Here is a 12,495-nt window from a genome sequence, read left to right as displayed (position 1 = left end):
GAACCGACAGGCTGAAATTAAATCAAAAGAGTTTCCAGCTCAACATTAGGAAGAACTTCCTGACCGTTAGAGCAATTCCTCAGTGGAACCTCCTTGGGAGGTGGTGGGCTCTCCTTCCTTGGAGGTTTTTAAACAGAGGCTAGATGGCCATCTGACAGCAATGAAGATCCTGTGAATTTAGGGGGAGGTGTTTGTGAGTTTCCTGCATTGTACAGGAGGTTGGACTAGATGACCCTGGAGGTCCCTTCCAACTCTAGAATTCTATGAAAAGGGCTGCTTTGAAGGGCGGACTCTCTGGCCTTGTACCCTGCTGAGGCCCCTCGCTTCCCCAAACCCCGCCCTCTCCCTGATCCTCCCCCCAAATCTCCAGGTATTTTCCAACACAGACCTGGCAACCCTATTACAAGATGGGCAGGGGGGTCAGAAGAAGCTGACTTCTAGCTGATCAGCTGATTCTCCAATCCCCACTGCCCCCCCCCCCAAAAAAACCCCTTTGCTGGCTACCAAGCAAAGTTCACGCAGCAGGAGATCGGAGGCGAACTCCCAGCTGATCCCTCATCCATTGGGAGTCAGTTCCTGGTGGCTGCCAGTAGCCAGTTCCTTTGAACACCCACCAAGAGGCTGTGAGCAGCCAGACTGCTGGGGGGTTAAACTGCTGCCCGATCAGCAGTGGCGAACAAGAAGGGGTTCGAGCAGTGAGGACAGGAGGTTCAATCCTCCTTCTCCGTTTGTTGCACAGAGTCTCTCCAGCCATGTAAAAGAGAGTTAATGATATTCTCATCGCAGGATTTTGCTGAACTTGCTGGCAGAAGAAGACACTTCTTCTCTACACCCAAGTCCAAGGATTAAAATGTGATTTGTTTCTTCTCCATGTGGAGTAGTTTTGTTCATCTTCCCTAAACTATAAATGCTCAACAAGCCACGTGTTTTCTTTTGAAGTTCAGAAGAAGAAGACCATAGATTTATACCCCACCCTTCTCTCTGAATCAGAGTCTCAAAGCGGCTCACAATCTCCTTTACCTTCCCCCTCCCCTGCAACAGACACCCTGTGAGGTGGGTGGGGCTGAGTGGACTCTCACAGCAGCTGCCCTTTCAGGGACAACCTCTGCCAGAGCTATGGCTGACCCAAAGCCATTCCAGCAGCTGCAAGTGGAGGACTGGCGAATCAAACCTAGTTCTCCCAGATAAGAGTCCACACACTTAACCACTACACCAAACTGGAGAAGGAGAAGAAGGAGAAGGAGAAGGAGAAGGAGGAGAAGAAGACTAGATTTATACTGCACCCTTCTCTATGAAAGAGTCTCAGAGTGGCTCACAATCTCCTTTACCTTTCCACCAACAGTCACCCTGTGAGTTTGGTGGGGCTGAGAGGGCTCTCACAGCAGCTGCCCTTTCAAGGAAAATTCCTACAAAAGCTATGAGTGACCCAAGGTTATTCCAGCAAGTGCAAGTGGAGGAGTGGGGAATCAAACCTGGTTCTCCCAGATAAGAGTCCACACACTTAACCAAACTGGAGAAGGAGGAGGAGGAGGAGAAGGAGAAGAGGAAGGAGAAGACTGTAGATTTATACTGCACCATTCTCTCTGAATCAGTCTCAGAGTGGCTCACAATCTCCTTTACCTTCCTCCTCCACAACAGTCACCCTGTGAGGTGGGTGGGGCTGAGAGGACTCTCACAGCAGCTGCCCTTTCAAGGACAACTGCCAGAGCTCTGGCTGACCCAAGGCCATTCCAGCAGCTGCAAGTGGAGGAGTGGGGAATCAAACCCGGTTCTCCCAGATAAGACTCCACACACTTAACCACTACACCAAACTGAGTTGTGTGTTGTGGGGATGTGAAGGAGAAATCTCAAATGGCCTCTTGGCAGCAAAACACCCCTTCTCTGGCCGTAGCTGGGGATAGATTCATCCTCTCCATAGAAGTTATTCCGCCCAATAGCTTAAAGTTGTTGCTTAAAGGGCAAGGAAGGGATTCTGCACTCGTTCTGTGTCAGAAGTTCTTTGGAAAGAAGAGCTTCCCAAAGGCCTTGGAGATCTCCTTTGTTTTGATGCTGTAGATGATGGGGTTCAGGACTGGAGGCACCAGGAGGTAGATGTTGCCCATGAGGGCGTGCAACACAGGGGGAACATGTTTGCCAAACCTGGACACCATCGACACGCCAATCATCGGGGTGTAATAGACCACAACGGCACAGATGTGGGAGACGCAGGTGTTCAGGGCCTTGAGGCGCCCTTCCTTGGAGGCGATGCTCAGCACCGTCTTGACTATCATTGCGTAGGACAGGATGATAAACAAGGCGTCCAGCCCAAAAGTGCAGAGCAAGACGAAGAGGCCGTAGATGCTGTTGACTCTGGTGTCTGCGCACGGGAGCTGGATTAAATTGGGGTGCAAGCAGTAGGGATGAGTCAGGACGTTGGGCCTGCAGAACGGCAACCATCTCAGGAGAACTGGCAGAGGGAGGAGAAGGAGGACGCTCCTCACCACAATCCCCAGGCCGATCAAGGCAATCCTGGAGTTTGTCAGGATGGTGGCGTACTGGAGGGGGCTGTAAATGGCTACGAACCGGTCAAAAGCCATGGCCCAGAGGACTCCCGAGTCCATGATGGAAAAGCAATGGATGAAGAACATCTGGGAGAAGCAGGCGTCCCTCCCGATCTCCCGGGTGTAGAAGAGGAATAGGTTCAGCACTGTTGGTAGGGTGGAGAGGGACACCCCCAGCTCACTCATGGCCAGCATGGAGAGGAAGAAGTACATGGGCCTGTGCAGACTTTGGTCCTTCACAATCACAAGGACAACGGCACTGTTGCCCACCAGGGCAACGGCATACAGGCAGCAGAACGGGGCGGAGAGCCAGACACTTCTAGCCTCCCATCCTGGGAAGCCTGTGAGGAGGAAAGTGGGAGGGGGAAGGCTCTGATTTCGGGGAGAGCCCACCAAGGAAGACATGTCCCCCATTCCGCACCTGCAGGTACAAAAACACATTAGTCAGGACTGCATCTGTGTACTTGGTTTGCTTCTCCTTGTGCAACACCTGGGTTGTGAGATAAGGGCAAACACACAAGAACCCACATGAAGGTGAATCAGCCTTCCCCTCCCTGGTCCCTTAAAGGTCAGCCGTGTCTATTCAGACTGGCAACGGCTCTCCAAGGTCTCAGGCTGAGAAAAGTCTTTCACATCACCCATGACCTGAGTCTTTTAAGTGGAGATGGCAGGTATTGAACCTGGGACCTTCTGCAGGCCACGTGGAGGCTCCATCACTCAGTCCTGTCCTGTCCCAAATGAGAAGTGAACAAATGAAACTGCCTTCTGCTGAATCAGACCCCACTTAGCCCATCTAGGTCAGTCTGGTTTATTTCGTCTGGGAGCAGCTCTCCATGGTCCTGAAGGAGAGGTCTTTCACACCAATTGCTGCCGCCTGGTCCTTTTAATTGGAGATGCTGCTGGGGATTGAACCCGAGACCTTCTGCACCCCAAGCAGAGGCGCTTCCATTTATGCAGCTCCGCCCCACCCACACACCTGCTCTGATTCATGCTTGTGGGCTCTCCATGCCCACAAGAGGAGCCTCAATGCTCTCCGTAGTAAAAGACGCCAGTGGTGAATGCGAAGGGACTGGGAGAAAAGGAGAATGAAACAAGAAGGAAGGAAAAGTCGCCAACTGCTGCCAGCCTTTCCCTTGGGCTCTGCAGCTTTGCTGGGTACCCCTGACTTTCATTTTTTTTTTCATTTTTGCATGCTTTTCAGATTCCAAGGTCTTTGTGGTGGCCACTTGGTGGCTCTCTCCACTGATCGACTCACAGGCACATGTATTTGGATTTAGTATTCCTCTGTGTTGCATACTTGAAAGCCCCTGGAAATGGAAGCAGTCCCTGCTCATGGGAAGTTGGCAGCCCAGGGAGAAAGTGCAGCTGGGACCATGTCAGGCACAAGTGTGTTTCCTTTGGAACTTGAGAAGAAGATATTGGATTTATATCCCGCCTAACCCTAACTCTTCATTTCAAATCTCAGAGCAGCTCACAATCTCCTTTCCCTTCCTCCCCCACAACAGACACCCTGTGAGGTGGGTGGGGCTGAGAGGGCTCTCACAGCAGCTGCCCTTTCAAGGACAGAGTCTCAGAGTGGCTCACTATCTCCTTTACCTCCCCCCCCCAACAATAGACACTCTGTGAGGTAGGTGGGGATGAGAGAGCTCTCCCAGAAGCTGCTCTTTCAAAGACAACTCCTACAAGAGCTATTGCTGACCCAAGGCCATTCCAGCAGGTGTAAGCGGAGGAGTGGGGAATCAAACCTGGTTCTCCCAGATAAGAAGAAGAATTGCAGATTTATACCCCACCTTCTCTCTGAATCAGAGACTCACAGCAGCTTACAATCTTCTTTCCCTTCCTCCCCCACCAACCCTGAGAGCTCTCACAGCAGCTGCCCTTTCAAGGACAGATTCTCAGAGTGGCTCACTATCTCTTTTACCTTCCCCCCCCCCAACAATAGACACTCTGTGAGGTAGGTGGGGCTGAGAGAACTCTCACAGCAGCTACCCTTTCAAGCACAACCTCCGCCAGAGCTCTGGCTGACCCAAAGCCATTCCAGCAGCTGCAAGTGGAGGAGTGGGGAATCAAACCCGATTCTCCCAGTAAAGAGTCCGGGCACTTCACCACTACACCAAACTCACTTGTACTAGATAGATGAAAGACAAAGCATAACATTCCACCTACAATGATGGAAATGAACTAAAGAAAGGAATAGAAAATCAGTGAATGCCAACTAATTGTCTGCAGAAATCTGCTGGGATCAAGAGACATTGTGGGGGGGAGTCACCCTCTGTGTTTGCTGGCAGAAAGGCTGACTAAGGAATATCTCAAGAAGGTTCAGAGCTTAGGAGAGCCATTTGTTTTGTACGTTTGCCATTCCATGGGCCAGGAAGAGACACTGATTTTTATTAACTTTATTTACACCCTTTCTCCTCACCAGGGCTGCAAAGCAGCTGGCTACATTCTACTCTCCTCCATTTTACCCTTGAAACAACCCTGTGAGGTAGGGTGTGTGACTCGAGGTTCACCTAGCCGGCATCCATGGCACAAGTGGGGGTTTGAACCTGCGTCTTCCGAATCCTAGCCCAGCACTTTAACCACTAGCCCACTCAGGCTGATGAGATTCTAGAGGACAGCCTCATCCCAGAAAGCTGATCTTTCCACCTTTCCTTTCCTGGATCTCAGAGCAGCACATGCCAGAGAAACCGGAATGGCTTGAGGTGCATCCAAGGTAGTTACAGAGCCTTTTTCGCAGCAAGGAGGACTGGAGCTGCCCAGCTGAGCCACCGAGAACATCGGAGAGCTGCGTCCTCCTTTGCCTTCCTCCCCCACAACAGACACCCTGTGAGGCAGGTGGGGCTGAGAGGGCTCTCCCAGAAGCTGCCCTTTCAAGGGAAAGGGGAAATTCTGGAACTGCATGGCACTTGTGGGGGAGTTGGCCCCTGTGTGACCCAGAGTGTTGGACCGGAGGGGCTATTGGCCTGATCCAGCACAGCTTCTCTTGTGTTCTTATGTTTGGGGCAGTGATGCTCTGTATTCTTGGTGCTTGGGGGGGGGGACAACAGTGGGAGGGCTTCTAGTGTCCTGGACCCACTGGTGGACCTCCTGATGGCACCTGGGTTTTTTGGCCACTGTGTGACACAGAGTGTTGGACTGGATGGGCCACTGGCCTGATCCAACATGGCTTCTCTTATGTCTGGGGCAAGTATGCTCTGTATTCTTGGTGCTTGGGGGGCACAGTGGAAGGGCTTCTAGTGTCCTGGCCCCACTGATGGACCTCCTGATGGCACCTGGGTTTTTGGCCACTGTGTGACCCAGAGTGTTGGACTGGATGGGCCATTGGCCTGATCCAACATGGCTTCTCTTATTTTCTTCCAAGCAGAGCTTCCTCCCTCCCTCCCTCCTCCCTTCCTCCCTCCTTCTCAGACCTGCTCCTCCTCACCTCTTCTGGTTTGGTGTCACTCCCTCATCACCTCCTTTTCTGAACAGGGGACCATTTTGGCAGAGGAAGGCAAGCCCTTTGGAAGCCAAGAGTCCAAATGAGAGCTGGTGAGCAAAGGCCAAGAGCACAAGAGGAGTCTAGAAAAGAAAGAAGTCCCGAAAGAAGGGGTTGGTGCCCAGATTTCCCTTCAAAAAGGTCTCCTGGCTGCAAAACCACTCACCCAGCTCTTCCCGATTTGGAAATACTGGAAACTCTGCTGGCAGCTGAAGAAGGATACCCGCTGGCACAGCCGAGGACTCCTCTGTGGCACACTTTATGCAGCTTTGGGGGTGGGGGGAAGGTGAGACTTCCCTCCTGCAGCTAGTGGGGGGGTCCATGGGGACCTGGCTCCTGAGAAGCAGAAGGAAAATGCTCTGCAGCAGTAGAGGCCGCTATGGGTTTTCCCCTCAACACAAGTGCCTTGTATTCCATTGGGATGAAAGATGCTGTTTTGAGCAATTGTGCGCCCCCTGCAGGTGTCATTAGGCCCCTGGGAGCAAGGGGTTGACTTTTCCCCCCAGAATGTTAGAGCTGTAGACACAGATAGAGCTTAAAGGGGGAAGGGGGAGGCGACAAACTGGAAGATTGTTGGAATTAGACCAGGCTCAACTTTGCCTGAAGTTCATTTGCCATCTTTTTAACAATGCAGCCTGCTGCTAACTGGGTTCTTTGGGTGCATGCACACTTCGAAATCGTAGAATAGAATCATAGAGTTGGAAGCGACCTCCAGGGTCATCTAGTCCAACCCCCTGCACAATGCAGGAAACTCACAAACACCTCCCCCTAAATTCACAGGATCTTCATCGCTGTCAGATGGCCATCTAGCCTCTGTTGAAAAACCTCCAAGGAAGAAGAGCCCACCACCTCCCGAGGAGGAAGCCTGTTCCACTGAGGAACCACTCTAACGGTTTGGATCCTAGAGTTGGAAGGGACCTCCAGGGTCATCTAGTCCAACCCCCTGCGCAATGCAGGAAACTCACAAACTCCTCCCCCTAAATTCACAGGATCTTCATCGCTGTCAGATGGCCATCTAGTGTCAAGCAGACAGATTCAACAAGGAGTCAGAGATGAAACAAAGACTTCATTTATTGATTAACCATTACTGTGGCTCAAGCCGATCGCTTGAGTAGAATGAAACCAATACATTGATACAGGCATTATAAGATACACTTCAAAAGAATTCCTAAGGGGAGGGTAATGAGGGAGCATTCACACATAACTACAAAGATACATTCCCAGGCTGGTTATCACACCGTTTGGCCTTGCTTACATGAATAGCTTCTACTCCCTCGCACCTCTGTCTGGGAAGGCACAATTTACTTCGTTCACAACAGTTACCAGCCATAAAGGAAAGGAGGGGTCATTAAAGGAAAATAAACTAGCAGCATTTGGCCCATCATGATTTTAAGCAGGCCTGTTCTTGACAGGCAGGACCCATCAGTCTTTGAGCAGAATCAGTCTATCTTGACATACTGCCCCCCTCAAGCTCAACCCCTCGGTCTCAGAGGGTGTTTTCTGTGAAATTTATGGATTAGATCAGATGCTAGTACATCTTTTTCTGCAACTCATTCATTTTCACTAGAAGGGAAATGTTTCCACTTAATCAGATAATACAACTTCCCATGTTTAATTTTAGAGTCCAGAATCTCCTGAACTTCGCGATGACTCTGATCCCCAATCTGAATAGGTTGTGGCGCTGTCGTTCGAGGATGCCAAACAGACCGGCCGGGGTCCCGACGGAGCAGACTGCAATGAAAGACAGGGTGCACTTTACTAAACATCTTAGGCAGCTCTAGTTCCACAGTGACCCGGTTTATTACTCTCTTGATTTTAAAAGGACCCAGGTATCGGCATGCCAGTTTCTTAGAGGGCTGATTGATAGGTAGTTTTTTTGTTGACACAAACACAGAATCCCCCACCTTAAAATCCCAGGCGGGTACATGAGATTTGTCATATTGCTTTTTTTGTCTCTTTGGCAGCCTCCAAATTCTCCTGGATCTCCTTCCAACTCTTACTTAGAGCGTCCCACCATTGCTCAAAAGAGCTGGATTGTTTGGCGGGGTCCCCCCCCTGGCAACACAGGAATCGGCTTGCCCTCATAACCACTAACAGTCTGGAAGGGGGAGGCTTTGGTGGAGCTGTGCACACTGTTGTTGTATCCGTACTCAGCGAAGGGGAGGAGATCAACCCAATTGGATTGTTGATTATTGATATAGCACCTCGGATATTGTTCTAATAAGTCGTCCACACGTTTCGTCTGACCATCCACCTGGGGGTGGTACGTGGAACTCAACCCCTGCTCCATCCCCACTAATTTGCAAAACTCCCGCCAGAAGTTGGCAACAAATTGCGGGCCCCGGTCGCTAATTACTTTGTCCGGGAACGAGTGTAGTTTAACCATGTGGTTAAAGAATAAATAAGCCAGCTTCTTGGTGGTGGGAAGCTGCTTGCAGGGAATAAAGTGGGCTTGCTTGGAAAAAGTATCCACTACCACCAGCATTACTGTTTGCCATGAGATGGCGGTAGTTCTACTATAAAGTCCATGGAGACTACTGACCAAGGTCTGGTGGCGGTTTCTATTGGTTTGAGGAGTCCAGGAGGTTTCCCCCCTGCCTCCACTTTGCCATGTTGCAGATCGGGCAGGAGGAGACAAATTCCGACACATCCTTTTTTAGAGATGGCCACCAGAACTGTCTGCTGATCAGATGGAGCGTTTTTACATACCCGAAATGCCCAGCCAGTTTGTTTGAATGGCAGAATTGTAACACTTCCTTTCTCATGCTCTTGGGGACATACACCTTTTCTCCCCAGTGCCACAACCCATCCTCCCTTTTTTGAATCTCCCCCGGTTTGTCCTCTCCCTCCTTTTCAGTCTCTGTCACCATTTTCTCTGTTCCCCACCCCTCCAGCTCACATTTCTTTTGAGAACGAGTGGTGACAACTGCTGCCACTTGGGAGGGGGGAACCAGGGAATCTATTACTTCCTCCTTCTGGCTGTTGTGCTGAGGCAACCGGGAGAGGGCGTCAGCCAAAAGGTTTTTCGTGCCGGGAATATGCTTAAGCACGAAATCAAATTTCGAGAAAAATCCCGCCCACCGGATTTGCTTTTCACTCAGTTTTCTCTTCCCCGTGAGGGCTTCAAGATTTTTATGGTCGGTCCAGATCTCGAATGCTACCTTCGTCCCCTCTAACCAAGACCTCCAAGTTTTTAAAGCAAAAGTTACTGCGAACGCCTCTTTGTCCCACACCGACCAGTTCCGTTGCTCATTAGAAAATTTCTTAATGTAGGCGCATGGCCTCAACCCCCCTTCCTCATCCTTCTGCATCAGAATGGCTCCTACGGATACATCGGAGACGTCACATTGCACAATGAAGAGTCTTAGTTCATTGGGGTGGGTCAGGACCAGCTCACTCGTGAACAGCCGTTTCAATTTGTCAAATGCCGTTTGACATTTAGGCGTCCAGGTTAAGCGGGCCCCTGGCCGTTTAGCCTCTGGCCCTTTCCCCTTTGTTTTTAACAACTCCGTCAGGGGAAGCATTATTTGGGCGAACCCTGGTATGACGGTCCTGTAGAAATTTGTGAACCCGAGGAACAATTGGAGCTGTCTACGTGTCCTCGGGGGAGCCCAATCTAGTATGGCTTGCACTTTTGCCGGGTCCATCGCCAATCCCTTCGCAGAGACTCTAAACCCCAGATAGTCCAGTTCCGTCTTCTGGAACTCGCATTTTGACAGTTTAGCGTACAGTTTGTGTTTCAACAAAGTGTCTAGCACATTCCTTACTAACACTACATGGGATTTCTCGTCTTGCGAATAAATAATGTCATCCAGGTACACCACCACCCCCTTGAACAAAAATTCTCTTAGCACATCATTTATAAAGTTCATGAACACCCCCGGGGCCCCCGGAATGCCATGTCTGTAAGCCGCCCTGAGCCCGCCTTTGGCGGGGGAGGGCGGGATATAAAAATAAATTTATTATTATTATTATTATTAAACAGCATCACCAGATATTCAAACTGTCCCATAGGGGTGTTAAACACCGTCTTCCACTCATCCCCCTTCTTTATGCGCACTCGGAAGTACGCATCTCGTAAATCCAGTTTTGTGAAAATTTTCCCCTCAGAAACCATGCTTAATAGGTCCCTAATGAGGGGGATGGGGTAGGCGTTGGAGGTGGAGATTGCGTTTATCCCGCGAAAATCTGTGCAAAGCCTAAGCGAGCCATCCTTTATTTTTCTGAACATGACCGGTGCAGAGTGGGACGCCGTTGCCGATCGGATGAAGCCTCGCTTCAAATTCTGATCCAGGAACTTGTGGAGTTTTGCTTTCTCAGCCCACCCCATAGGATATAGCTTGGCTTTTGGTAGCGTCTGGCCCGGAATCAGCTCTATGGCGCAGTCCGTGTTCCTGTGGGGGGGAAGTTCGTTCGTGCTTTGTTCCCTGAACACGCCCATTAAGTTTCGGTAGGCCTTCAGCACTGCAGGGAACTCCTCCAGGGTTAGGCAGACCCTTCCCACTGATATTGGAGCCTGGGGCCCCCATTCGCAGTTCCACAAGTGGGTTTTGCATAATGGGCCATTGACCTGATCCAACAAGGCTTCTCTTATGTGACACAGAATGTTGGACTGGAGGAGCCATTGGTCTGATCCAACATGGCTTCTCTTATGTTCTTCTGTGACACAGAGTGTTGGACTGGAGGGGCCACTGGCCTGATCCAACAGGGCTTCTCTTATGTTCTTATGTGACACAGAGTGTTGGACTGGAGGGGCCATTGGCCTGATCCAACATGGCTTCTCTTATGTTCTTATGTGACACAGAGTGTTGGACTGGAGGGGCCACTGGCCTGATCCAACAGGGCTTCTCTTATGTTCTTATGTGACATAGAGTGCTGGACTGGAGGGGCCACTGGCCAGATCCAACAGGGCTTCTCTTATGTTCTTATGTGACACAGAGTGTTGGACTGGAGGGGCCACTGGCCTCATCCAACAGGGCTTCTCTTATGTTCTTATGTGACACAGAGTGTTGGACTGGAGGGGCCATTGGCCTGATCCAACATGGCTTCTCTTATGTTCTTCTGTGACACAGAGTGTTGGACTGGATGGGCCATTGGCCTGATCCAACATGGCTTCTCTTATGTTCTTCTGTGACACAGAGTGTTGGACTGGAGAGGCCACTGGCCTGATCCAACAGGGCTTCTCTTATGTTCTTATGTGACACAGAGTGTTGGACTGGAGGGGCCACTGGCCTGATCCAACAGGGCTTCTCTTATGTGACACAGAGTATTGGACTGGAAGGGGCATTGGCCTGATCCAACAGGGTTGCTCTTATGTTCTGTGACACAGAGTGTTGGACTGGAGGGGCCACTGGCCTGATCCAACAGGGCTTCCCTTATGTTCTTATGTGACACAGAGTGTTGGACTGGAGGGGCCACTGGCCTGATCCAACGTGGCTTCTCTTATGTTCTTCTGTGACACAGAGTGTTGGACTGGATGGGCCACTGGCCTGATCCAACAGGGCTTCGCTTATGTTCTTATGTGACACAGAGTGTTGGACTGGAGGGGCCACTGGCCTGATCCAACAGGCTTCTCTTATGTTCTTATGTGACACAGAGTGTTGGACTGGAGGGGCCACTGGCCTGATCCAACAGGGTTTCTCTTATGTTCTTATGTGACACAGAGTGTTGGACTGGAGGGGCCACTGGCCTGATCCAACATGGCTTCTCTTATGTTCTTCTGTGACACAGAGTGTTGGACTGGAGGGGCCACTGGCCTGATCCAACATGGCTTCTCTTCTGTTCTTATATGACACAGAGTGTTGGACTGGAAGGGCCACAGGCATGATCCAACATGGCTTCTCTTATGTGACACAGAGTGTTGGACTGGAGGGGCCACTGGCCTGATCCAGCATGGCTTCTCTTATGTTCTTATGGACTGGATGGGCCACTGGCCTGATCCAACAGGGCTTCTCTTATGTTCTTATGTTTTTATGTCTTGTCTCCTCAGACTGGCAACGGCTCTCCAGGGTCTCCAGCTGAGGTTTTTCACGCCTACTTGCCTGGACCCTTTTTAGTTGGAGATGCCGGGGATTGGACCTGGGACCTTCTGCTTACCAAGGAGATGCTCTACCACTGAGCCACAGCCCCACTCATGGCTCTCTAGGGTCTTAAGCTGACGTTTTCACACCTATTTGCCTGGACCCTTTTGAGTTGGAGATGCTGGGGATTGAACCTACGATCTTCTGCTTACCAAGCAGATGCTCTACCACTGAGCCACCATCCCTCCTCCACTGTCCCCGCCATGGAGCTGTAAGTTGGTATGCCACTCTCCCACAGCAAGCTGAAATTGCTTGTAAGAGGATCTTGCTTGCTGTGGGAAAGTGGTGTGCCAACTTGCAGCTCCGGGGCAGCTTGTGTGAAAATGGAGAGAAGTGCCAGGAGCAAAAGGGCTCTCCACCCAGAACAGGCCCAGTGTGAAACTAGTCTACTTTTCCC

At 50.8% G+C, this 12,495-nt stretch overlaps 1 protein-coding gene across 1 annotated transcript; it reads right to left on the bottom strand.

The window, feature by feature from the left end:
* Positions 1-1,988: 1,988 nt before the first annotated feature.
* Positions 1,989-2,945, bottom strand: LOC132590996 (olfactory receptor 51I2-like). Its single transcript, XM_060263884.1, has one exon. It carries the CDS (start codon positions 2,943-2,945, stop codon positions 1,989-1,991), a length of 957 nt encoding a protein of 318 aa, XP_060119867.1.
* Positions 2,946-12,495: the final 9,550 nt, after the last annotated feature.

This window comes from Heteronotia binoei, unplaced genomic scaffold, assembly GCF_032191835.1.
Source record: "Heteronotia binoei isolate CCM8104 ecotype False Entrance Well unplaced genomic scaffold, APGP_CSIRO_Hbin_v1 ptg001301l, whole genome shotgun sequence".
Lineage (NCBI taxonomy): Eukaryota > Metazoa > Chordata > Lepidosauria > Squamata > Gekkonidae > Heteronotia > Heteronotia binoei.
This window is presented reverse-complemented; position numbering and strand designations above follow the sequence as displayed.

What these genes read in the sequence shown, in the direction of transcription:
- LOC132590996 (XM_060263884.1), bottom strand. Translation starts at nt 2,945, where the DNA reads ATGTCTTCCTTGGTGGGCTCTCCCCGAAATCAGAGCCTTCCCCCTCCC.